At 38.5% G+C, this 27,000-nt stretch overlaps 1 protein-coding gene across 1 annotated transcript in view; it reads left to right on the top strand.

The window, feature by feature from the left end:
* Adam9 (ADAM metallopeptidase domain 9) overlaps window positions 1-27,000 on the top strand; it is a 104,586-nt gene that overhangs the window by 23,083 nt on the left and 54,503 nt on the right. The window contains exons 5-12 of the mRNA XM_070016125.1: window positions 3,895-3,971; window positions 5,265-5,457; window positions 7,208-7,273; window positions 10,661-10,732; window positions 12,587-12,756; window positions 16,338-16,419; window positions 17,436-17,569; window positions 23,716-23,887. Coding sequence (XP_069872226.1) covers window positions 3,895-3,971; window positions 5,265-5,457; window positions 7,208-7,273; window positions 10,661-10,732; window positions 12,587-12,756; window positions 16,338-16,419; window positions 17,436-17,569; window positions 23,716-23,887 — 966 coding nt within the window. The remainder of the gene's footprint in view (window positions 1-3,894; window positions 3,972-5,264; window positions 5,458-7,207; window positions 7,274-10,660; window positions 10,733-12,586; window positions 12,757-16,337; window positions 16,420-17,435; window positions 17,570-23,715; window positions 23,888-27,000) is intronic.

The following is a 27,000-nucleotide window of genomic DNA, read 5'->3' as shown; positions in this document are numbered from 1 at the left end:
CTTGAACACCATTTTTTTTTTCCCCTTGCAGAGATTTCTTGGCATGCGTTTTGATACATACCCTATTTGAGCTTGAGCCCTGGCTGGTGAAGTTATATTTAAATAGGAGTAGTACTACTTTGTGGGGTTATTGAAAAGTTTAAATATGCTAATACTTGTTGGATGCTTGGATGAGGTTGCCTGACAGTTTTCAATTAAAATTTAATTATTTGTTGCTATTGAAAGACTGTAGATAAAATTGTTCAAATAGATTTCAGTTATGTAGAAACTTATATAACTTAACCTTGAAGTTTTATAGAATTGTTATGGTTTCTGAATACTTGAAAAATACAACCAAGACTCAGGAAGTGCTTCACTTATTTCTTGGTTATTTAATATTGTCTGGATAGGTCAAGAGGGATTGCAGACCTCAACTACAGAGTAAAGCTTTGATCCTGGTATTTCTTGGCACGATTAAGATTAGATGTTACAATGATAGGAACTTTTGTCCATGTAAAGGAATTAATTTATATAGAACATTTAAATGGTTTCCCTTAGGTCTAGTTTCTTGAAGTTGAAGTATTTATACACTTGCTTTTTACACTTTCATCATAAGTGGCTTTCGCAAGACCACTTTTTATAAGACAGAGTTTTACAAAAATCAATGATTAAAAGTGTAGATTTACTTTGGGATATCTGGCAAATTCGTTAGGGATTCTCTTAGCTGTATACTCTAGTAAATTGGTGCTTTTCGTTTCCTTTTAGGCTATATTGGTTGTCCACACTCCCTAGAGACTTGTGGCCACTAGGCTGATGTGTAAAAGTTCTACATTCCTTGTCTTACACAAGCCAAAGCTTTTCACTTACAATGTGTGTGGTTCAAACTGTGTGTGCTAGCTGTTCTTTATTATAATCATGCACTTTAATTAGATGTTTTATAAACTTACAAAATAGGATTTGTTGTGTTTTTGAGAACTGTGAAGGGAAAGAAGGTTTGTTAGGCTACATTGAAAGATTAAGGAGGAGAGAAGGATACAAATTTACTAATGTGCAAAAGGGAAAAGTAACAGCATGGAGGAAAGTACAGACATTGATTACAGTAGCCCAACACTTTTAAAACTGGAGGTATTTCCCCCCCCCCCCTTTTTTTTTTGCCAGTTGTAGGGCTTGAACTCTGGGCCTGGGTGCTGTCCCTCAGCTCTTCAGCTCAAGGCTAGCGCTCTACCACTTGAGCCACAGTGCCACTACTGGCTTTTTCTGCTTATGTGGTACTGAGGAATTGAACCCAGGGCCTCATTCATGGAAGGCAAGCACTCTACCACTGAGCCACCTTCCCAGCCCTGAAGGTATCCTTTTTAAGGAAGAAACGGAGATGTCAGGGAACAGTAAATTATTTCTGAGGGAGGAAATATAGGATGATCAGAGCCAAAGTTTCTTTGGCCCACAGAACAGAGTAGTTTGTGAATGTTTATCTCTGAGTGGAAAATAAGATGCAGTGGTGTGTGACACAGGTCTTCCCAGTGTGTTGACTTCCTGAAATGACTTCTGTCTTTAGTGGTTAATGAAATTTCAGAAATTTCAGAAAGACCAAATGCAATTGTGTTTTTCTTGGCAGATTCGGTCAGGCAGATAATGTAACTGTGAAAGAGAACTAAATTGAAAGCTGAAAATAATTCATAAAATCAAGTTATTAAAAAATACCATCAAATTGGCAGTTTACAGGATCACCCATTGGGATGTCAGTCAGCTTAGTTGTTCTCAATGTGATTTATCAGTATGCTTGTGCCATCCCTGAGGCCTGTTGCTAGTTGATAGGGTCAACACTAGTCTTTGGTTAAAGAGTTGGCAGTTGGGTTTCTTTTCTATGAAGTTGTTAGTTTTTTTTTTTTTAACTTATTTTATCTTTCAAATTAATGTTATGGTTAGATACCTTGAGACTATACAACTGTTCTGTTATCCTCAAACTTTTACCCCCCTACTGGTTGTATTTAACATTTGCCTGAAACAGTTGTTATTGTGCTGATTGTCAAATGATGGTTTTCTGATTTCATCACTGTTTCAATATTCATTGGTACCTTGTTCTCAAAGGAAGACTTTCCCCTTATTTATTTGTATTAATATGGACTCATGGATTCTTCTTGTTTCTGAGTGAGACTGAAAAGTCTTCTCATAAATATAGGAGCGTTTACAGATCTTCACTTTCTAATTTTCTATCAGGATTTTAATTTTTCCTCCCAATATTTCTCAGTTCTTTATGTTTAGGAATAATAACTTTACCATGTAAGTTACAAATATTTTCTTCTAATCTCTCAATTGTCTTGACCTTTCTTTGTTTTTTTTCTATGTAGAATCTTAAAAATACTTTTTTATAGTAAAATGATCAGTCTTTTAGTCTCTTTTTCCTCTGTTGTTGCACATATGCATGTATGGGTGTTCATTTGTCTGTATATGTATATATGTGTATTTGCTACAGGGTTTTACAATATATCTCAGACTCAAGACCTTCCTGTTCTAGCCTCCTGAGTGCTGGGGATTATAGGTGTGTAATCCCCATAATGTCTAGAGTTTTGAGTGATAGGCAAAAAAGTCTTTACCCACATTAAAGAGGAATTCCTCCATATCGATTCAGTTTTACTGTTTCCCTGCATCTAAGTAGCATTTATTAAAAGGTCCTATATGAACCAGGTGCTGGTGGCTCATGCCTATAATCCTAGCTACTCAGGAGGCTGAGATCTGAGGATTATGGTTCAAAACCAGGTTCAAAACCAGCCGGGGCAGAAAAGTCAATGAAACTCTTATCTCCAATAAACCACTTAGAAAACAGGAAGTGGTGCTATGGCTCAAGTGGTAGAGCACTTGCCTTGAGCTGAAGACCTCAGGGACAGTGAAGTTCTAAATGCAGTTTGGTCTGCTCCAAGGCTTCTCTTCTGCCCCAATGTTTAATCTCTTATTGTACAAATACCATTCTGTTTGGATAATCAAGGCGTGGTATATGCCTCAGTGTCTGTTGGGGCTAATGTTCTCACTTCTTGACTTTTCTATTTTTAAATAATTATTTAGCTAATTAAGTTCTAGTACTGGGGCTTGAACACAGGGCCTGGAGCTATCCTTTAGCTTTTTTGCTCAAGGCTGGCACTTGAGCCACACCTCTACTTCTGGCTTTTTGCTGCTTAATTAGAGCTTTGAGTCTCACAGACTTCTGCTCAGAATGGCTTTGAACCTCAACCCGCAGATCTCAGTCTCTCCTCAGTAGCTAGGCTTACAGGTGTGAGCACCTGGCACACCAAGCTCACTTTTCTATTTTAGTGCTTTGCAGTTGTTTTAAAGATGAGAGATTCTCATTAGTTACTAAAGAGTTTGGTGCTACTAAGTGCTTTCTATGCTTGCACCTCTACTGGTTAAGTTCCTGCTCAACATTAAGGGTGAAGGCTCTTAAGCTTTTGAAAATGGCAGGATTTGTAATTAGTAGTAGTTTAATTAATACAACCATAGGAAGAAAAGAAAGTCATCTGATCAGAGTACTTTTTCTTCTCATGCTGAATCTTCTCCCTTCTGGGCCTTATTAGCCTCTCCAAGGTCCTTTCCTAGATCATCTGTCTACTGACTGCAGTGCCCTCTGGGATTGACAGTAATTTAAAATGTCAATCCTGACATAATGCTGTCCTGTTCTGTCTCTGAAAGGTCAGTGGGGCAGAGCTGTTTGTATGTAGAATCTTCTGTAATCCTGAGCATTTATGGACTTGCTGGGTGATGGTGGATTGTATGCAGATAGTCTGAGGAATGTCAGGTGCTATCATGGGGTAACAACATTCTCAGCGAAAGTTTTTTGTACATGTATTTCTTGTAAGCTTTGCAATTATCATGATTTTCAACAATGCCCCAGTATTTGAAGATAATGCAGTGTTTTTCATTCAGAACCATTGTCATTATCGAGGCTATGTGGAGGGAGTTTACAACTCATCCGTTGCTCTGAGTGACTGTTCTGGACTCAGGTAAGGACTTTTCTGTGTCTTGTTTATTTTCTTTCTTTACATTTCGTAACTCTTCTTCTATCTCAGTCTCCAAATCTACCTACTTTGTATATTTAACAAAAATTTTAGTTTGATGTTATAAGCGATGCTTCAGAAATTCTTGATATGTTTATTTGGGAAAATCTGATAGTAAATTTCAGTAGGTAAAGGGGAAATTCCATCTTTTGAGATCATTAAATACTTTTGCTATTTAAAATAAAATAACCATTTACATTTGATAGCACTTTGTTTATGAAATTTTTATCTTTATTGTTTCACTTAAGTCTCATAATGACTGAGAAAGCATGTTACCATATTTGTGAGAAAAAAAATGGTTCAGAAAAATTGTATCAATAGCAAATGATGTTGTAATAGTCTTAAAGTTGTCTATATTGAAGATCTGACAATCTAGCACTGTGCCAGTTAGCTGATTGCATACCTGATTGAACTTATAAGTATTACTCTAATTCTCAGACCAACTATGTAAGTTGGCTGTAATACATACATACATACATACATACATACATACATACATACATACATATATATATATATACATACACACATGTATAACTATGTAAGATACATAAATAACTTTGTAAGATGACTGAATATCTGTATTATGCAATGTGCTAAGTATTTTATGCATATTAAATGAGCTATTTGTCATAACAGTGTTCTGTGGACTATATACTAAGGCAAGGGTTAAAAGACTTTTTGGGAACCATGTGCTTGCTGATAGCTCACACCTTTCTACTCAGGAGATTGAGATCTCAGGATCACAGTTCAAAGCCAGAGTGGACAAAAAAGTCTCCGAGAATATTATCTCTACTTAACTAGCAAAAAAGCAGGAAATAGAGGTGTCACTCAGGTGGTAAAGTACCAGCCTTGCATGAAAAAGCCAAGCAAGAGTGGAAGGCCTTGAATTCAAGCCCCAGTACTAGCACCAATTTACCCCGCCCCCCCAAAAAGAAAAAAAAAAATACTTTCTGAGAATTTCTCAGCCAGTGGAAAAACTGAGCTAGTCCTTTAATTCCAGCCCTCATTCTCAGTAGTGCCTCCCACTGGATAGCAATACTTCAGAGTTAAGTAACTTACAGACAGTGCTGCTTGTCAGCTTTAAATTCACATATACCTGGCTCTAATGTCTCCTTTTTTCTTCTTCATCCACTATGCCTTCTTGTATGTGTGCAATATGAGGACTTGAATTCAAGTTTTCTGATTCTTTTTCTGTGCCTTTCTTCCCCTTAAAAATGGTATATCCACCACCTTCAGAGGATTGCTCCATTTAGGGAATTCAAGTTATGGCATTGAACCCCTGCACAACAGCTTATACTTTGAGCACTTGGTTTACCGAATGGATGATGTCCAACAAGAGCCTCTGAAGTGTGGAGTTCCTAACAAGGATACACAGGAGACCACAAACCATGGAGAGGAAGAGCAGCCCAGCATGACTCAACTGCTTCGAGTAAGGGAACAATAACATTTTTCCTGGCTCTGACTAATGTTTGTAACATTCATTCATTTTGTTATCATTAAACCAGTACTTAATTTTGTTTTTTCTTTTTGGACTATGTATCAGACAATGTGATAGGAACCAAACCTGAAGACTGTTTTAATTCTGTAAATTTTGGAAACTGGGGTTTAAATTTTTAAATATTAAACAGAAATTACATTTAGCATTGTTACATCGTAATGCATTAGGTTTTATTTAGATAACTAGTTCATAAAGGAAAGTGCCAGTTCATGGAGCTCTAGATAAGATGGGGGATGGGGAAGAGGCACTGATTGGTCTGGCTTTAGGATTTAATTGCCCAAGATGTCTTCTAAGGCCACATATGACTCTTGTTGAGGACTTCCTGAGTATTCTTGTTGTGGATCTTTTAGGTTGAAATTGTTCCAGGACTAGATTAGTTTCTTTTTTAAAACAAAATTAAAATTTTATTATCTTTAAGTAGTTGTACATAGGGGTGACCATTCAACAAATCAGTTTATGAGTAAAATACATCTTGATGTCATCCTTTTCATTATTCTCTCCCATCTGTTCTACCCAACCCTTCGCTCAGTTTTTCTAGTTTCATTGGATATGCATTGATTTATGACTTCATTTTCTCCCCTCTTCCTCTCTTCATTGACCTTCTCCTTTCTACTTTTGAAGTGCCAGTTTTCTGGTATTAATTTGTTGAACTGTGAGTTAGTTTTTCTAAGGAATTGAACCATTTGAACTCTCCCCTGCAAATACCATATGTCGGTTAAAGCACTTCTGTACAGTTGCATACAACCCTGTATGTGTTTACATAGTACATTTATAAATTAGGTCTAGCTTCGAGATATTAGAGAGAACATGCACCTTTGTCTCTCTTGGCCTAACTTCACCAACACATTTTTTCCCCAGGTTTGCCCATTTCTTTGCAAAAATGTAATGTCATTCTCCCTAATGAATGAGTAAAATTCCATTATATATATATATATATATATATATATATATATATATATATATATATATATATATATGTACACACACACACATACATATATTTTGTCCCATTTGTCCATTGAAAGACAGCTAGGATGTTTCTATATCTTGGCTATAGTGATAGTGCAGCAATCAACATGGTAGTGCAAGTGGCTTTACTGTTTGTAATCGTTTGGATAAATGCCCAGTGGTGCTATTGCTGGATCATGGGGTAGTTTTATGTGTAGTTTTTTTTTTTTAAACCTTCAAATTGCTTTCCAGAGAGGTTGAAGTTTATATTCCCACCAACAATGTATTAGGGTTCCTTTTTTCCTATATCTGTGCCAGCATCTGTTGTTTGAGTTGCTGATGATGGCCATTCTAATTGGGGTGAGGTGGAATCTCACTGTGCTGGTAGTGGGGCTTGCTTGGACTCATGCCTTCACAAACTTAACAGCAATTCTGCTCCAGGCTGGTACTCTACCACTTGAGCCACAGCTTTGCTTCCAGCTTTTTTTATCTGGAGATAAAGTGTCTCATATTTTTGTGCTGGAATTGGCTTCAAAGCTTGATCCCACATCTCAGCCTCCTGAGTTTCTAGGATTAGCACGAGCCACCAGGCCCTGCTGACTTTGACTTTATGTGAAGTAAAATAATTTAATATTATTTTTAGGAGACATGAAAGTACATAGCTAGAGACTAAGGTTTGATCATGAATATGTAATTTGTGTATTTACTTACAATGTGCACACTGTTTTGACAGAGAAGAAGAGCTGTCCTGCCACAGACCAGATATGTGGAGCTGTTCATTGTCGTAGACAAGGAAAGGGTAAGAAATGTGACTCTTCTCTTTTTTCATGAAAAGTTTCCTATAAAGGAAACCTGAAATGTGATAAATGTGTATTGATTTTTGAGTGAAAATTTAAAACTAAAAAGGCTCCTTCCTTCCTTCTTTTCTTCTTTCTTTTAATTTTCTGAGACCAGGATTTTTCAGGCTGGCTTTAAACTCACAGTTTTCCTATCTCTATCTCCCAGCTGCAGGGATTACAGACCTGGCATGGTTTAAACTTTAGTGGCAACATACCACCAGAAGTTGAATGTTGCAAAGATTATTCCCCACCCCCCTCTTATTCTTGGTGCTTTAACGCAGAGCCTGGGTGTTGTCCCTGAGCATTTTTTGCTCAAGGCTTGTGCTCTACTACTTGAGCCACGGCTCCATTTCTGGCTTTTTGGTGGTTATTTGGAGATAAGAGCCTCGTGGACTTATCTGCCTGGCCTGGGCTGGCTTTGAACTATGATCTTCAGATCTCAGTCTCCTGTAGCTAGGGTTACAGGCGTGAGCCACTGGTGCCAGCAAATAGACTACTTTTAACTTTATTTTTTAGTGATACTTTGTTTCTCTTTCCTTTCCTTTCCTTCCTTTTCCTTTCCTCTTTCTCTTTTCCTTTCCTTTCCCTTCCCCTTCCTTCCTTTTTCCTCTCTCTCTTCCTCCCTCCATCCCTGTCTCCTACCCACCTCTCTCTCTTTCCTTTTTTTTTTTTCCTTTCATTATTATGCTTGGGATTGAGCTGAGAACCTCGTGTTTCCTTTACTGCTTGAGCCAGCCATGACTGGTCTTTTTGCTTTTTGTTTATTTTCAGATAGGGGTTCATACTTATGCTTGGTCAGCTTTGAACTATAATTTTCCTGCCTATACCTCTCAAGTGGGTGGGATTACTCTATCGTGTGTTCCTTCTTTTTGAGATAGGTTTGATAACTTTTTTACTTTGAGGGGGTAGGGTGTCTGTTTTGGGCCTTAAATCTAGAGCCTTGATACTGTCCCTGAGCTTTTTTGCTCAAGGCTTTCACTCTGTCACCCAAGCCACAGCTCCAATTCCAGTAGTTAATTGGAGATAAGAGTTTAGTGGACTCTCCTGCTTGGGATGGCTTTGAAATGGGATCCTCAGACTTCAGCCTCTTGAGGATTACAGGCGTTAGCAACTGGCACCTGGCTCAGGTCTTGGTAACTTTTGCCTGGACCATCATCCTTTCAATTTCTGGGATTATAGCTGCTTCACCATGCTCAGTTCCCCCTGTTCTCTGATTCATTTATGCTGGATTTATTGAGAAGCTGTGTAGGTTAATGTCTTGAGAACTTTTCACATTACTTACTGGGCTGTGACTATAAACCAAGACAATCAAGGTTTGTCCTGTTGCCTAATGCAGTTGCTTGGGTTAATAACATTTCAGCTAATGTGTACTTTACTTTTAAGATGTAAGAAAACATTTGGGGCCTGGCATACTTTAAAAACAGTGGTATTAACCTCAAGACATAGGATAAAACAATGATAGATCTTTCTTTTTACTTAAGAAATTGAAAAATTGCTTTACTTAACTGAGAGAAGTAATGTGTCTTTAGTCAGATACAGGATTATTATAAAATGTTTTGGTTGATTTTTACTTTGAAATTTGTTGTTTGTAGAAACTTAAGATTGATATCTCTTTTCATGTAAAAGCTGGAGATGATTTGTTTTTTTTAAATCTCTTATTGTGTAGGCAGGGAAATGACAAGGCCCATTCATTAAGAGAGAAAGGTGCTCAAGTTTGTTCATTATAGGTTTGTCATCTTCAGGTAGTAGAAGGAAAACCACAGGGGACATATAGGAAGTTTGAACTCTGCCCCAAATAGTGGCTGAAAAGTTTCTGTAGAATGTTTTGAATGAGTGACAAAAAGGAAGATTAAACTGTTTTTCTCTATTGTTCTCTCAAGTAGATTTGTTATAGGATGCAGGAAATGGTTCATAATTAGAAAGGTTTCCATTTCCATTAAGCTCTATTCCTTTTTTTCCCCCTTCGCTTAGGAGAATAATAGTATGGTGCTTACCTGATAAGATTAAGGCCTTTTGGGGCTGGGAAGGTGGCTCAGTGGTAGAGCACTTGCCTTGCATGCATGAGGCCCTTGGTTCGATTCCTCAGCACCACATAAGCAAAAAGAAAAAAGCCGGAAGTGGCGCTGTGGCTCAAGTGGTAGAGCGCTAACCTTGAGCTGAAGAGCTGAGCGAAGGTGTCTAGGCCCAGAGTTCAGGCCCCATGACTGAACAAAAAAAAAAAGATTAAGGCCTTTATCGTGGTACAGAGTTACAAATTCTATGTAAGATTTTCTTTTGATTAATAAGTTGGTTCTTTAAAATGAAGTTAAAGTAGATATTTGGATTTAACCAGGTCTCAGAGAAAATAACTTGTCAAATCAATGTATCTATGAATTTATGTATCTATCTATATCATATAAATAAAAATAAATATTTGTGCTGGGCCTGGGGTATGAACTCAGGGCCTGGGTGCCATCACTGTGCTTTTCTACTCTACCACTTGAGGCCATAGCTCAACTTCTGGCTTTTTTTAAAATTGGAGATAATGGTCTCAAGAACTTTCTTGCCCAGGCTAGTTTTGAGCCTCAACCCTTAGATCTCAGCCTCCTGAGTAGCTAGGACTATAGGTATGAGCCACAAGTGCCCAGCTGATATAACCAAATTTTTACATATCTATGTTTTCCAGTCACATAAAAATTTTTATTTAGTGAGCCGGGCACTGGTGGCTCACACCTGTAATCCTAGCTACTCAGGAGGCTGAGATCTGAGGATCATGGTTCAAAGCCAGCCTGGGCAGGAAAGGCTGTGAGACTCTTTATCTCCAATAAACCACTAGAAAACTGGAAGTGGCACTGTGGCTCATGCAATACAGCACTTGCCTTGAGCTGAAGAGCACAGGGACAGCGTCCAAGCCCAGAGTTCAAGCCCTACAACCAATAACAACAACAAAAATAGTGATATGTGATTAATTGCTCATTATTACTTTAGCCCAAGGATTAGAAATGGTTTATTGGTAATGTCAGTCTAAAAGTGAAAGGATTGGGAAATATATTGGATTGTCTTTTGTCCCATAATCTAAGCATTAGCTTATAAAATGCTTGAAAACATTTTTGCATAAAAAGAAATAAAAAAAACGAACATTAGGAAGGAAACACATTTAAATTATACTCATTTGAAGAAAATGAAGATTCCATAGTGTCTGTTATTCCTTTATTCCTACTTATCATTAACAAGTGTCTTTTTACATTTATTATTAAAATAATGTCAAAGGTCTAAACACCTCAATTTTCACTTCAGAGTTGCTGTTTAGATTTTGATCTTCATTGTCAAAGATTAGATGTTTATTTTTTCATCCTTTGTTTTTCCAGTATGACATGATGGGAAGAAATCAGACTGCTGTGAGGGAGGAGATGGTTCGCTTAGCAAACTACCTGGATAGCGTAAGCTATGTTTCTTGTTCTCTAGTGTCCTTTCAATCTCAGAGCAGAATTTAAAAATTGACTTTTGTGGAGCCTAAATGACTACTGAGAGAAATCTGTCTATCTTGTTTGGTAACTTTTTAAAAAAATGTTTGAAAGTAAAGTACAGGTGTAGACTTGGAAAAGAACAGGAGATTTTATATTAGCATCTGAGTTATCTCAGTATATAGGCTAAGGTACTTCATGTGCAAATGTTTTAGAGTTTTGTTTGAGAAAATCTTGCTAGGATTAAGGCTACCTCTTACTCTGAAACTATAATAAGACAGTATTAATTTGGTGTGTGTGTGTGTGTGTGTGTGTGTGTGTGTGTGTGTGTGTGTGTGTGTGTGTGTGTGTGTGTGTGTGTGTGTGTGTGTGTGTGTGTGTGTGTGAGAGAGAGAGAGAGAGAGAAAGAGAGAGAGAGAGAGAGAGAACTTTCTATCTATACAAAATGGATATAAGTTCTACCATCCTTTATCTGAAAACTTTGAGGTACCTGTGGTAGGAGCATAGAGAAGTGTTTAGAACTGTTTGTGGTTGACTGAGTAATACATAACACCTTCAATAGGATAATGAAGTTGCACTTTATAATCAAACTCATCCCTATTTCTTCAGTGAAATGTGTGAATTTTTCCATTAAATATCTGTGTTGGTCAGCTTCCTGACACTGTAATTAACTAGCTAATGAAATTATAAAGAGAGAAGGTTTATTTTGGTTCACAGTTTGGGAGGTTTTAATTCTGGACTTAATTGGCTCTATTGTTTTGGGAATGGAAGGAGTACATGGTGGAACAAACCAACTAACCTAATGGCCAAGAAGTAAAAGAAAGGAAGACAAAGGAATAAGGTCCCTCAGTACCCTTCAAGGGCATGCTGTGTAATGACCTGAAGACCTTCTACTAAGTGTCAGCTCTGAAAGATTCTACTACACGCCGGGCGCTGGTGGCTCATGCCTGTAATTCTAGCTACTCAGGAGGCTGAGATCTGAGGATCTCAATTCAAAGCCAGCCCGGGCAGGAAAGACCATGACTCCTATCTCCAATAAACCACCAGAAAACTGGAAGTGGTGCTGTAGCTCAAGTGGTAGAGCGCACCTTGAGCTGAAGAGCTGAGGGACAGCACTTAGGCCTAGAGTTCAAGCCCCACGACCGACCAAAAAAAAACCTTTACCAATATGGGTTGTTGGGAGCACATTCTAGATATATACTATGTCACTGGGATACTATTTACTCTATTACTTGAAAGTGGGATGAAATTTACTCCAAACCTTTAATTTCTAGAGATTGTCATATCTTAGAGTGAGAGATAAAAAAGGAATCACTTCCTGAGTGAGGATACTTTTGAGAAGTTAAAAGTCTCATTGCAGTAAAGGAAAGACTTTAAAAAAAATGGAATAAATCCTGGTTTATTTTGTGTGTGTGTGTGTGTGTGTGTGTGTGTGTGTGTGTGTGTGTGTGTGTATGTATGTTGTGTTTATGTGTATGTATATATGCATGTATGTGTGTGTGTGTGTGTGTGTGTACTAGCACTGGGGCTTGAATTTAGGGAGTGGGTACTGTCCTTAGCTTTTTGCTCAAGTTTGGCACACTTGCCACTTATGTCACCATTCCACAGCTCTTTTTTGGTGGTTAATTGAAAGGTTCCAGACTTTTCCACCCAGTCTGGCCTTGAACTGTGATCCTCCGATCTCAGCCTCTTGAGTGGTTTGGATTGCAGGTATGAGCCACTAGTGCCTGGCTGTGAGTCCTGTTTTAATCTTCAGTAGTTATATTAATTGAGTAATTTAAAATATTTTTTCATGTTCTTTAATATGTTGTATTTCTCTTTTCTTCTTAGATGTACATTATGTTAAATATTCGAATTGTGTTAGTTGGACTGGAGATTTGGACAAATAGAAACCTGATCAGTATTACTGGAGGTGCTGGCGATGTGCTGGGGAACTTTGTACAATGGAGGGAGAAGTATCTCATTACACGCCGAAGACACGACAGTGCCCAGTTAGTGCTGTGAGTACTATGAATGAAAGGGCCAGGAAAATAATTTTCTTTTTTTTTCAAATTTTTTATTGTGATTAAGTGGTTACATAATTTCCCAAATTTCACAGTATTGTGGGATGGTGATGCTTAGTTAAAGTCACAAACACATTCTAACTTTCATGGGGCAAATTGTCTATCATGGTCTATAACATTTATGAGTTCTTTGGGCTTTGCCATACAATTATTTCTTCCACATTGGGTGATATGTACATTTCTTTTGTTTTGCATAGCATCAGCTGTTCCCTCTTTCCTACTTGTTCCCTCCCTCCCATCGCTGCCATTGAGTTGCTTAGTTCATTTTGGTCAGTGTCCAGTACAGCTGATGGGTCCCGCTGGTGTATGTTTTTCCCTGATTCCCTCTAGTTCTGTGTCGTCCTCCTGGTTTCCCTCCAGTGTGCACATATATACCATATATGTGATCAGCAGCATGGGGTTATTTAGTAGTGATTCGACCAGATGAGTAGAAGTCCTTTGTTTCTTTAAGTCCTGTTAATTTTGTCGAATCACCTAACATTTTGGTTTAACATCCACTTGTCAGGGAGACCATGTGCCGTTTGTCTCTTTGCACTTGGCTTACCTCGCTCAACATGATTTCTTCTAGCTTCATCCATTTTCCTGCAAATGGCAATATTTTGTCCTTTTTAATGGCTGCATAATGTTCCATTGTGTATAGATACCGCAGTTTTTGGATCCATTCATCTATGGTGGGACATCTGGGTTGTTTCCATATCCTGGCTATTGTGAACAGTGCTGCAATAAACATGGAGGTGCATGTGTCCTTGTATGCTGGTTCCTGTTGTTCAGGATAGATGCCTAGAAGTGGTATGACTGGGTCATAACGGAGGTCAACATTTAGCTTTCTGAGGACCCTCCAGACTGCTTTCCAAAGTGGTTGTATAAGTGTACATTCCCACCAGCAGTGTAATAGGGTTCCTCTTTCTCTGTATCCCCTCCAGCATTTGTCATTGGCTGACTTGTGGATGTGGGACATTCTGACTGGGGTAAGGTGGTATCTCAGGGTTGTCTTTATTTGCATTTCCTTCACAACCAGGGATGGTGAACATTTCCTCATGTGTTTCTTTGCCATTTTTATCTCTTCTTCTGAGAAATCTCTCTTTAGTTCCCTTGCCCATTTAGTAATTGGTTTGTTAGGTTCGGGAGGTATTAGTTTCTTGAGTTCCCTGTATATACTGGATATTAACCCCTTGGCTGATATAGTGCTGGTAAATATTTTTTCCCAATTAATTGGTTGTCTTTCTAGCTTGGTTGGTATAGCTTTAGCTGTGCAGAAACTTTTTATTTTAAGGTAGTCCCATTTGTTTATTTTAAGGTAGTCTCCAATTTGTTGTGACCCTGGGACTCTGTTCAGGAAGTTCCTTCCTATGCTTATAAGGAAAATAATTTTCAAAAAGGTCCTGGTATTAGAATGAAAAGCTCTAAGGTTTGGGGGCATTTGTTTATGTGAGGAAAGCTTAGTTTGTGCTTAGGGTGGAACATGAGTTTGTGATAATAAACCTGCTCTTCTGAGATGGATTTCCCCGTACTTTTGGCCTCTGTCCTTCCTCTTTCTTGAGTGTACTTCCTCATTTTGGTGTAGCATGTTTTCTAGTTGTTTCTTTGAAAGGTTCTGAAAGTGACCTCTTGCATGCCTGAAAATATGTCTTCATAATCTTAGAACAGAATTTAAAGATCATCTCAGTTTGAGCTCTGATTATCCTCCATCTTTCACAGGTGTGTGTTCTAGTTAGTGTCTGTATCTTTAATGGATTATTTGGCTGCGTATAGAACTCTAGGCATGGAACCTTGTTTCTTTATATTCTGAAGGCATTGAAAAGCAACTCTGATTCCTGGTTTTTTGCCTGTAGCCTCTACTTCTCATCATTCATCTTAAGTGGAAATTTGGTTCTCAGGTGTTTTTGTTGTTGCTGATTCTATGGCTTGAACTAGCCTGGGAATTGTCAATTAGCTATTTTTTCATTTAAGGCTGACATTATATCCCTTGAGCATAGACAGCTACCCTTCTGCCTTTCTGGTGGTTAATTGGAGATAAGAGTCTCATGGTCTTTTCTCCCTGAGCTGGCTTCAAACCATAACCCTCAGATTTTAGCCTTTTGAGTAGCTAGAATTACAGATGTGAGCCTCTGGCACCCAACACTTCCAGCCTTTTAAGTTTAACATCACTTATTGACTGTTTTCAGTGGGTAATTTCATTATGGGAGCCAATATGCTTCAGTTTTAGGGATTTTTCTTATCGATTTATAGCTCATTTTATTTCAGCTGTTGGGTTTCTTATACTGCTCCTTGGAATTTATTCCCATAATTTGATTTCTTTTGCTGTTTTTCTCTTGTGAAAATGGGTTGATTTAAAGCAAAGTACCGAAAAATGCCTGGATAGGTCTTCATATCAGCATAACCGCAGGGGCTTCATTCTGATGTGGTTAAATAATTTTCAGTGAAGTTGTACATTCAAGTATTCCAAAAAGAATTCCCTGGTTTAACAGAAGACCAAGAGGGGCAGGCACTCCTGCCAGTCTGTCTTTTCTCTCCTCTTTTGTCTCTGTCAGTCTCATTATAGACAGGTCTCAGATGTTTGATGATGATCTTCAGTCATTTGAACAAAAAGCTTTGAGCATATGTTGGCTTTTGACTTCTGTAGAGTTTGCTCTAACATGTTCTGATTGGGATGTTTTCTTGGTAATCCCTTTATGTCAGACTAGTCAGATGCTCTGGAAGAGGACTTGTCTATTCATTTTAAAGATATTTATTCATCCTTAGGTACTGGGAGTTAGCAATAATCATAATACTGAATATGGAATTCATATTCTAATGGAAGAGATTTGCCATGAACAATACTCATATGTGTTTGTAGTTTGTTAAGTGGTGATAAATGGTGAGTAAAAAGTAAAAGTGTGTGTAAAATGTAAACGTACTGGTGGAAGGAGGTTGAAGTTTGATGTAACCTGGCAGGGCATGTCTCACTGAGTTGACTTTTGTGTAAAGACCTGAATGAGGCCAGGGAATAGGCTTGTGGAAGAGAGTTCCCAGCAAAGGGATAAGACAGCTGTGGCTTGGGCATGTGTGAGGAACAGCGTGGGAAGCATAGTGACTTCTGTTATGACAGAGCCTTAGAGCTTCCTTGAGCAAGTGACATTGTATCTACTATCTCCTCACTGAAGTTTGTTGAGTAAGTAATTGTAATTAATTTTCAAAAAGGTTTTTATCCAGAAGAAGATAATCCCTCAAACAAGCCAACAAACCCACAAAAGCAAACAAAAAACCCAAAGTCTTGACTTTGTATCTAAAGGTTATCATTTGTTCGGAAAAAACATTTTAAAACGGACTCATAGCGTTAACCCTATTTTCTGGGATCATAGAAAGGATAGAAGGCAGAACTGTATTCTGATTCTAAAGTACTATTTCTTTTTGCTCTTTTTCTTCCAATTTGTGTTGGTTTTGTCAATGCAAGTAAGATTTCTCACAGAAATAGGACTAAGTGTTCCTTTTCTTTTTTTCCCCAAAGTGTACTATATAACTTTTGTCTTTTCATTTAGAAAGAAAGGCTTTGGTGGGACTGCAGGAATGGCGTTTGTGGGGACTGTGTGTTCAAGGAGCCATGCAGGCGGGATTAATGTGGTAGGTTATTCTTCACACTCAGCTTTGTATGTATGCATTAGGACAATCTCAGCATCTGTTGACTCTACTTCTGACTCACTTTTCAAACAATATTTTAAATATGAGGACACAGTAGGAGTGGCAGATGTATTGTATTTCTATAGACTGGATCATGTTTTCTAATGGTTATCATGTGTTATCTTTTTTTTTTTTAACCTTTTTGTGTATGAGGAAATAGGGCCTATTTCAGATAATTAAAATGGAATCAGTTATTTTTTCCCCATATACCACAAAGAACAATCTATTGGTGCTAAAGTGACTAATCTATTGCTTAAAGAATCCATACAAGCCAGGTCCTGCTGGCTCATGCCTGTAATCCTAGCTACTCAGGAGGCTGAGATCTGAGGATTGCTATTCAAAACAAGCCTAGGCAGAAAAGTACATGAGATCCTTTTCTTTTCTTTTTTTCTTCTTCTTTTTCTTTTTTTTTTTTTGTGCTGGGCCTGGATGTTGTCACTGAGGTTTTATGCTCAAGGCTAGCACTCTACTCCTTGAGCCACAGCTCCACTTCCAGCTTTTTGGTAGTTAATTGGAGATAAGAGTCTCATAGATTTTCCTGCCTAGGCTGGCTTCAAACCAGGATCCTCAAATCTCAGCCTCCCGTATAGCTAGGATTATGGACATGTGCCATTGCCGCCTGTCTAAAACTCTTGTCTTCACTTAACCTTCACAAAGCTAGAAGTGCAGATGTGGCTCACTTGGTAGAGTGTCAGCCTTAAGTGAAAATACAGGACATGAGTTCAAGGCCTTGTACTCGTACAAACAAACAAAAAGAATCTATCTTCATGACCATACCTATTTTTTTTTTTCATGACCATACCTATTCTGTATTAGACTAGAATGTACAAAGACCATTGCTGGATGCTTGACTTATCATATAGGCTGGCAACCTCATTGTGGATACATTTCTTTTTGTGAAAAGAAGTAAAACATCTCTTCGTTCATAAATTTATCAACACCTTCCTGTATTTGGACAGTTTGGACAAATCAATGTGGAAACATTTGCATCTATTGTTGCTCATGAACTGGGCCATAACCTGGGGATGAATCATGATGATGGGAGAGATTGCTTCTGTGGAGCAAAGAGCTGTATCATGAACTCTGGAGCATCGTGAGTAACCCAGTTTTTTTTTCCTTCTTTTTCTTGTTTTTTTTTTTTTTTGTTGTTGTTCGTGTGTGTGTGTGTGTGTGTGTGTGTATGTGTGTGTGTGTGTGTGTGTGTGTGTATGTGTATGTGTGTGTGTATGTGTATGTATATGTGTGTGTGTGTGTGTGTGTGTGTGTGTGTGTGTGTGTGTGTGTGTGTGCTGGTACTGGGGCTTGAACTCAGGGCCTGGGCTGTGCAGTGTCCCTTAGCTTTATCTCTCAAGATAAAGCTCTCCCCTACCACTAGAGCCATAGGTTCACTTTCAGTTTTTATTTCATGGATTTTCGTGCCAGGGCTTGCTCAAGCCTCGATCATCAGCTCTCAGCCTCCTGAGTAGCAAAGATTACAAGTGTGAACTCCCAGCATCTAGCCAGTTCTTTCTTCTTAATTTGGTATTGCATAATGATGTTTCTGAGGGAATACTCATGTTTTCCTGATTCTATGAAATATACCAATAAGAAGTTTGTTTTTTAATTAAATAATCCCAAAAAGGTTTAAGAAACATTTTTTTTAAATTTTTATTTTTATCTTTGGTCCGGTCATGGGGCCTGAACTCTGGGCCTGGGCACTGTCCCTCAGTTCTTCAGCTCAAGGCTAGTACTCTACCACTTGAGCTACAGCGCCACTTCTGGCTTTTTTCTTTTTGCTTATGTGGTGCTGAGGAATCGAACCCAGGGCCTCAGGCATGCATGGCAAGTGCTCTACCACTGAGCCACCTTCCCAGCCCCTTAAGATTTAGTTTTCCTGCAAATACTAGGCTCCAAAATAGACAGGAAAGAATTCCAATGGTGCTGATGAAAAAGAGCCTTTCATACATAAGAAAAGTCCTATGTTTGTAAAAGAGTTCCTGTTGGAAGGGAAATAAGTTTCCTTGGTGGAAAGTTGAGGAAAGTAAGAAGTCAGGAAAAGGAGCAATTGTAAGGAGCCACAGTGAGATTGACATGGAAAGAAGAGCATAAGAGTTAAGAAAGGGATTGAAATGATTCTGTAGTGGAGTTTATGCTGGTAGAAGAATCTTTACATCAATCACTCTTTCCAGTTGTTTATTGAGCCTTGGAATATGCTAGGCTTTGTTTTGGGTACTTGTCTTTGAAGAACTTGAGATTTTTTTTTTTTTAGGAGACAAAGTATCAATATGACAACTAAATAAATCAGTAATATAGAATGTAGGAGGTGGGAGGCTCTGTGGAATAAAATAGAGTGGGAACATGTAAGTTTGAGTGGGCTCGGATAGCAGTGGGATGGAGGTGTCCTTCCTGAAGCTCTGAGGTGACCCTGTGGGGAGAGAGACTCAAGAAAGAAAGTCAACATGGACAAATGGAGTTTGTCAGGCCAATGTTCAGGGCTCCTTCAATTCCAGGCTATTGCCTTCAGAATAGTAATAGTGAAAATATGTTCTGGTTGTTTTCAGATTACTCACAGAAATGACGAGTAATAATATAAGCAATGAATTCTAAGTGACATTTGATTTAAAAAGAAATCATATCCTGGTAGGTCAGTTTGCCCTCATTGTCTATCTTTTTTAGGGAGTATTTTTGGGAACTTAGCCAGAAGTGAAAAAAAGAAAGGAAATGTTCTGAATTAAATACTGAAGTCTAGAGATGATAGGTAGAGGGTAGAAATATTTCTACAGTTAGTCAAGCCAAGTATGGAGAAAGATCATTTTTCTTGTTTCTTTCCCAGCCAGGGACTGCTAGTAAGGAATGTCTCCATTGTTGCCTGGAACTGTACTGTAGGCCAAATTAGGGCGTGTTTGTTAATTTCCTTGGATGATGGCTGAGTAATGGTGGTGGTGAGTACAATATTAGAAGGACAGCAAACAGTGAAGCAGGAACTTCAAACATTATGACCTTTCAATCAGATTAGACTGGATTAGATGTCTGCCCTGAAGCAGAAGAAGCATCTGCAGCTTGTTCAGAGAAAACCTTCTAGGAAAATAAGGGTGGAAAGAAGATGAGAGGGAACAGGAAATGCTGAGAAAAAGTTGGGAATAGGCTACAACAAAAATGTGGCTTTCTTAACTACTGGGGATATGGGGGGCCTGGGAGTAGGCGATGAGAAGAGCAGAAATTGCTGACTGGACAAATGACTAGATCTTTGGAGGCTGAATTATGATTTAGTCTCTGATTGTGTTAGGATTTTCAGAACTCTTGTTAACTTTATGATGAGTAAAACATACTTTTTTTTTTTGATAAATGACTCTGGACTCAGGCATTCAAACATTGTTTATGAGAAAATGTGTTCCAACTACTAAATAATAAGCTTATTTCAAAAGTAACCTTTTAGAAGTGAGAGACTTGAGGGTTGTGATGAAGGACTTAGGTGTAGGATAGTCTACTGCACAACTCCTATCGCTATTGTTTAATTACTATTCTTAGAGAAAACATTGCCTGGGCAGGCACAGAACTAACCACAATCAACAACAGGAAATAAATAATTACAAGTCTTTGTTTAAGTGGATGTTTCCTTGTTTATCAAAGAATGATTCCATATTATGAGCTCAACATTTTTACTTGATATCAAATAGTCTGACACTGTTCTTAATCTTTCCTAAACCCTCATCTCCCTTTGTCTTCCCTGTTAGCAAAATTAAAATTAATTAGACTTTGCCAGAGACATCCATGTACAGAGAACAAAGAAAGGTTTATTGTCAGGAAAGTGGGTTGGCAAGACTCCTTCTCACAAGGGAGAAGTGAGAAGAAGCACCGGCTGTTGACTGAAGTGACCTGTAGAACCCAGGAGGTTTAGGAGGGGCTAGATGGGGCAAGGAGGTAGAGACCCTGGTGTGGATGTGTGGGCCAGGGGCCTCATCATGTCGAACTAGGATTTATAGCTGCTATCCAAATAGTAGATAAGGGGTCCTGCAACTGTCCAGACCTGAAGTTCACTCTAAGGGGCTCTTGTTGCCTTACATGGTGGTAGCTGCCCCATAGAAGTGCCAACCCAAGGTAAAGGGGTTGAAAGTTGATTATTTACTGCCTTTACTACTTGGGCCTAGTGCTGCCTAGGAAGGGAGCATGCTAGGAAGGGGTGGACTAAGCTATGGGAAGGGACTCATTTTGCTAACATCCCCTGTAGTAGTAGTTAGTGCTTCCTCCTTTCTTCTGCCATCTCAGCACTGTAGCCTTGGAATTAGCCTTTAAGTTCTGGGCAGTCCAGTTCCTCCCTGCTCACTCATTGTGATTCATTTCCCCTGTGACTGGATTTCAGGAAGAGCTCCCTTGCCTTCTTCCTGTGAATTTAGGCTCCAAAGATAACCTGTTAGCAGAAGTCTAGTCATTTGTCCAGTCAGCAATTTCTGCTCTTCTCATCGCCTACTCCCAAGCCCCCCATATCCCCAGTAGTTAAGAAAGCCACATTTTTGTTGTAGCCTATTCCCAACTTTGTTCTCAGCATTTCCTGTTCCCTCTCACCTTCTCCCCACCCTTATTTTCCTAGAAGGTTTTCTCTGAACAAGCTGCTGATGCTTCTTCTGCTTCAGGGCAGACATCTAATCCAGTCTAATCTGATTGAAAGGTCATAATGTTTGAAGTTCTTGCTTCACTGTTTGCTGTCCTTCTGATATTTTACTCACCACCACCATTACTCAGCCATCACCCTTACTCCCTCGAGTTTCCCCTCCATCATTGACCTCCTTCTAATACTTCAACTAATCTACTTAATTACTTTTAATCTATTTCACTCACTGGAACCTGATGACCTCTGGGCAGGTACTGTCTGCTATGTTCTCATCTTTATCCTGTTTACCAAGGAGAATGTCTTATATAAACGGACAGTGGATGGCAGATTGCATGAAAGAACTCATTCAATAATGTCCTTAAGATTGGCAAGAAAGAGCCAGGCATGGTGGCTTATAGCCTGTAATCTTCAACTGTGGGGGAGGCAGAGATCTAGAGGATTGTTATTCCAGGCCAGCCTGGTTAGGGAGCTAGCAAAACCCCATCTCTAGCAGTTTTCCCAGTACGATGTAGGAAGGAACATGGTGGTCCAGGCTAAACCTAAACCAATAAAGGTTGAGGATGTGGCTCAAATGATGTAGCACTTGCTTTGCAAGGGCAAAGTCTTCAGTTCGAATCCTAGTACTGCCAAAAAAAAAATCAAGAAAAAAGAATACTAACACGTGTGTTATTATCACACAACTCATGGTAGATCTTTTCTTCCCATGAGTCAGAATTTTGTCTTTGTGTATACTTTGTCAGAATAGTTGCTTGCTCACGTTTTTCTCCTTTCATTCTCTGCCAGTCATTCTATTAAAAATATCTGATATCTCACATCCAGACTGTTGTCAAAAGTAGAGAACAGTACCAAATAGTCTAGGTAATGCTTTCTTATTCTAGTAGTCTAGAGCCAGGGCTGTCTACTTCCCTGGAGACTTGTCAGCAACCAAGAGTGCCATGTGTTTACTCAGGGCAAGAGTCTCACCAAGAGGATCTGTTTTATAGCTGTTGTGATCTTCAAAACACCCAACTGTAGATAGAGACCCTTCCTCAAGAACTCTTAAGTAATGTCCACTCCCAGCTCTCATGCCATCATGGCTCAAGCTGATAGGAATAAGATTTTTTTTTTAATTTAATTTTATTTTATTTGTGAACATACTGTACAGAGGAGTTACAATTACATGGGCAGGATAATGCGTACATTTCTTACCAAGCATTGCAGCCTCCTCCTTTGTTTACCCTTCACATCCAGGAATAAGATTCTTAAGCTCCAAATTCCTTTGGAGGGGGGATGTGTGTGCTTGTGTGTGTGTATATGTGTCAATAAAAGTGTCTATATTATTTATACTTGTGTTGAACAATATAATATGTGGGTTGGTTTGCTTTTGAGACAGAGTTTCTCTATGTATCCCAAGCTGGCCTCAAACTTCTACCTCCCAAGTTATGATAATAGGCATATACCATCATGCCTGGCATGGCATGATAAAAGGGCTACTGTTGTCTGGCAGGTGAACATATCCATCATCCTACATATACCCTTTTTTTCTTTTGTTCAAGAGCATCTAAAATGTACTCTTTTTGCCAAAAAAAAAATCAGTATATTAGCTCTAGTCTACGTATTGTACGTTAGATCCTGAGAATTATCTTATTTATGTGCATACTGTGTATCCTTTGACCTGTATTTTCCCATTTCCTCTCCTGCTAACCATGACTGCTGCTTTATATTCTCTGTGTGACTTTTTAAAATATTTTATCTTTTAAGATTATGAGATTTTTATTTGGTGTATGTTTCATTTTTATTTGCCATAACATCCTCTATGTTTATTCCTGTGGTAGTGGTTGAACCTCCTTTTATAAGACTGAGTAAAATTCCACTATATATTTGTGTGTGTATATCCATGGGTATGTATATATAATATAATATGTATATTATATATACATATATATGCATATATGTATATATAATATAATCACACACACACACACCACCCATAACACACACCACGCATTTTTCCATTGGTGGACAGTGAGGTTGTTTCCATGTCTTGGTAATCATGAGTAACACTGATCAGGGGAACACAGAAGCCTTTATGAGGTGGTGATTCATTTCTGTTGGGTTGGTGTCCAGGGGAGACAAGTCATACATAGTTCGTTGTTAACTTTAGAAGTCTCAGTCTCACTGTTTGCCTCACTAGCAGTGTCAGTCTGCATTCCCAATGGAATATAGTGTTCTCTTTCTTCACACCCTTGCTTAGGCTTATCTCTTCTTTTCTTGATAAGTTTCACCTGAGCAAACATTTTGTATTTCCCTGTTGATTATGAGATTGCTTAAAGATATGACTTAAAAATTTCAAAATGAGCCAGGTATCATTGCCTCACACCTGTAATCCTTGCTATTCAAGGAGATCATGGTTCAGAACGAGCCCAAGTAGAAAAGTCCATGAGATTCAGTTTCCAGTATAATCAGCAAAAAGCCAGATTGGAGGCATGGCCAAGTTGGTGGAGCACCACTGAGTATGTAAGCTGAGCGAGTATGAGGCCTTGAGTTTGAATGTCAGTGTGTCTAGTATCTCTTTCTCTGTCTGTCTCTGTCTCATTATACAATACACCCCTACTCAGTATTCAAAATTGCAACTCCCATAACATAAAATCTTTTTAAAATATTTATTATAGAGGCTCCAGGAACTTTAGCAGTTGCAGTGCTGATGACTTTGAGAAGTTAACTTTAAATAAAGGAGGAAACTGCCTTCTCAATATTCCAAAGCCTGATGAAGCCTACAGTGCCCCATCCTGTGGTAACAAATTGGTGGACCCTGGGGAAGAATGTGACTGTGGCTCACCAAAGGTCAGTTTTAATTTTCATTTTTGCTTTAGGAAATTATCATGAGATTTGCAAAAATAAAATGGTTGGTTTTGGGTGACTCTGGTATAGTAACTAATAGAAAGTTTAGTGGCAAGGAGGGGATAATTGTTTTGTCTGAGTGGATGTGTCTACTGGGGATTTGTTACCTTCTGCTTCTCAGAATATAGCTCTAATCATGCCATCTGTTTGGAACCCAAAGGAAAAATGTAGTATCCTATTTTATTTATTTATTTTACATACCTGACAAAAGTGGAGTAATTTATATATGTCCTTTATGACTAGTTTATGTCAGTTAGCACATTGTGATCAAGGACACTGTTATGTGTTATTTACAAATGATAAAATCTTTTAAAAGCTGAATAGTAGTCCATGGTGTGTGTGTGTGTGTGTGTGTGTGTGTGTGTGTGTGTGTGTGTGTGTGTGTGTGTGTGTGTGTGTGTGTGTGTGTGTGTGTGTGTGTGTTTTCTGTATTCTTTATTCATTCATCTGTCATTAAACATTTTAGATAGTTTGCACATCTTGGACACTGTGAATATTACTGCAGTGAAATGAGAGTACAGATGTCTGTTTGAGATTTTGATTTTGGTTTAGATAAATAGCAAAAGAGGGATTTCTTGATCATATGGTAGTAAGATTTTAAATTTTTTGAGGAGCCTCCATACTGTTCCTTAGTGGCATTTCACATTCTAACCCAGTGTTCACGAGTTCCCATTTCTCCACATCCTTGTCAGCACCTTATGTCTTTGCTTTTACTGTTGTTTAGAGCAATCTTAACAGATGTAAAAAGCAACATCAGTTGTGCCTTGGACTGATATTTCTATTGATGTTTCCAAGATCACTGCTAATAGTGAACATCTTTTCATATACCTGATGGCTATTTGTATGTCTTCCATGGAGAAATGTCTACTAGCATATAATTTAAAAGTACTTTAGCCATAAGAATTTTTAAAAATATTTTAGCCATCAACCCTTCTTAGGTATATAATCTGAAAATATATACTCCTACTCACCATTTTGGCTTTTTCACTCTAGTGATTGCTTCTTTTGCTGTACAGAAACTTTATATTGTTATAGTCTCACTGGCCTATATTTGCTTCTGTGTGTGATCTTAGTTTCAACTTTCAGAACAATTGGAAAGACCAGTATCATGAAGCTTTCACTCTTCCTTGGGTGTTTTACTATTTCAGGCCTACATTTCATTTTGTGTGTGTGTGTGTGTGTGTGTGTGTGTGTGTGTGTGTGTGTGTGTGTGTGTGTGTGTGTGTGTGTGTGTGTGTGTGTGTGTGTGTGTGTGTGTGTGTGTGTGTGTGTGTGTGTGTGTGTGTGTGTGTGTGTGTGTGTGACAGAGAGAGACAGAGAGAGAGACAGAGAGAGAGAGACACAGAGAGAGAGAGACAGAGAGAGAGACAGAGAGAGAGAGAGAGAGAGAGAGAGAGAGAGAGAGAGAGAGAGAATGCACACATGAATCCCTTTCCCCCCTGAATTAAAGGTAGGTTCTGGCGCTTGAACTCAGAGCCTGTATGCTATTCCTTGAGCTTTTTTTGCTCAAGGGTAGCATTCTACCACTTGAGCCACAGCTCTACTTCCAGCTTTTTTGGTAGTTTATTGGAAATGAGAATCTCACAGACTTTCCTGCCTGGGCTGTCTTTAAAACATGACCCTCAGATGTCAGCCCCCCCTGAATAGCTAGGATTACAAGCATGAGCCTCGGGTGCCTGGCTCAAATTCTTTAATCTATTTTCAGTTCATTTTTGTGTGTATGGTAAAAAAAAACAAAAACAGCAACAACAACAACAACAAAAAACCCCAAAACCTACCAAGGTTCTATTTTCATTCTTCTGCATGTGAAGATTCAGTTTTCCCAGCACCATTTGTTGAAGGGACTTTCTTGTACCTGTTCTTTCTTTTTGGCATTGTTGTTGAAGATGAATTGACATTGTTATGCCTGGATTTCTTTCTGTATATCTATTTTTATGCCAGTACTCTACAGTTGAATTACAGTAACTTTGTTCAATAGTTTGTAATCAGGAAGTGTGATGTCTTCAGCTTTGTATTTCTTTTTTCTCAAGATGGCTCTGGCTACTTGAAGCCTGTCCTTTATGATTCCCTATGAATTTCAGAATTGCTTTTTGTAATTCTTGTTTACAATGTCATTGGGCTTTTTATAGGATGTACAATTGATTCTGTATATTACTTTGAATAATGTGGTCATTTTACCAGTATTCTTCCAATGGAAAAATTCCATCTGTATCATTTTTGATGGCTTTTACAGTGTTTATAGTTTTTTTTTTTGTTTTTTGGGTCCGGTCATGGGGCTGAACTCTAGGCCTGGGTGCTGCCCCTCAGCTCTTCAGCTCAAGGCTAGCGCTCTACCACTTGAGCCACAGCGCCACTTCTGGCTTTTTTCTTTTTGCTTATGTGGTGCTGAGGAATTGAACCCAGGGCCTCATGCATGCAAGGCAAGCACTCTACCATTGAGCCACCTTCCCAGCCCTGTTTATAGTTTTTTAGTGTATAAAACATTCACCTATATTATTATATTATTCACCTATATTAACTATATTATTTTATTATTTTGATGCTATTGTAACTGCCATTTTTCTCAATTTTCTTTTCATGTAGTTCATTGTTAGTTAGTATATAAAAATGAGCCTTTTTCGTTACTTTTTAAATCTTACCACTTAATGATTTTAATTTATGCACTATTGGAAGTTGTTATGACACCATTTAAAATAGGTTTTTTTTTTTTTTTTTTATTTTGTCAGTCATGGGACTTGAACTCTGGGCCTAGGCTCTGTCCCTGAGCTCTTCAGCTCAAGGCGAATGCTTTACCACTTGAGCCACAATACCACTTCTGGTTTTCTGGTGGTTTATTGGAGATAAGAGTCTCACGGATTTTACTACCTGGGCTGGCTTTGAACTCTGATCCTCAGATCTCAGCCTCCTGAGTAGCTAGGATTACAGGCATGAGGCGCTGTTGCCTGACTTTAAAATAGTCTTTTTATCCTAAACTAACTATACACATTGTTCCTTTCTCAGTTCTTTAGTCTATTACAAAACTGAGTCTGTCTTGCTGAGCATTTTTTTTTTTTTTT

The sequence above is a fragment of the Dipodomys merriami genome, unplaced genomic scaffold (assembly GCF_024711535.1).
Source record: "Dipodomys merriami isolate MVZ:Mamm:240054 unplaced genomic scaffold, mDipMer1.0.p SCAF_12, whole genome shotgun sequence".
NCBI classification, from domain to species: domain Eukaryota; kingdom Metazoa; phylum Chordata; class Mammalia; order Rodentia; family Heteromyidae; genus Dipodomys; species Dipodomys merriami.
The sequence above is the reverse complement of the archived record's forward strand: the minus strand, read 5'-3'. Positions and strand labels throughout refer to the sequence as shown.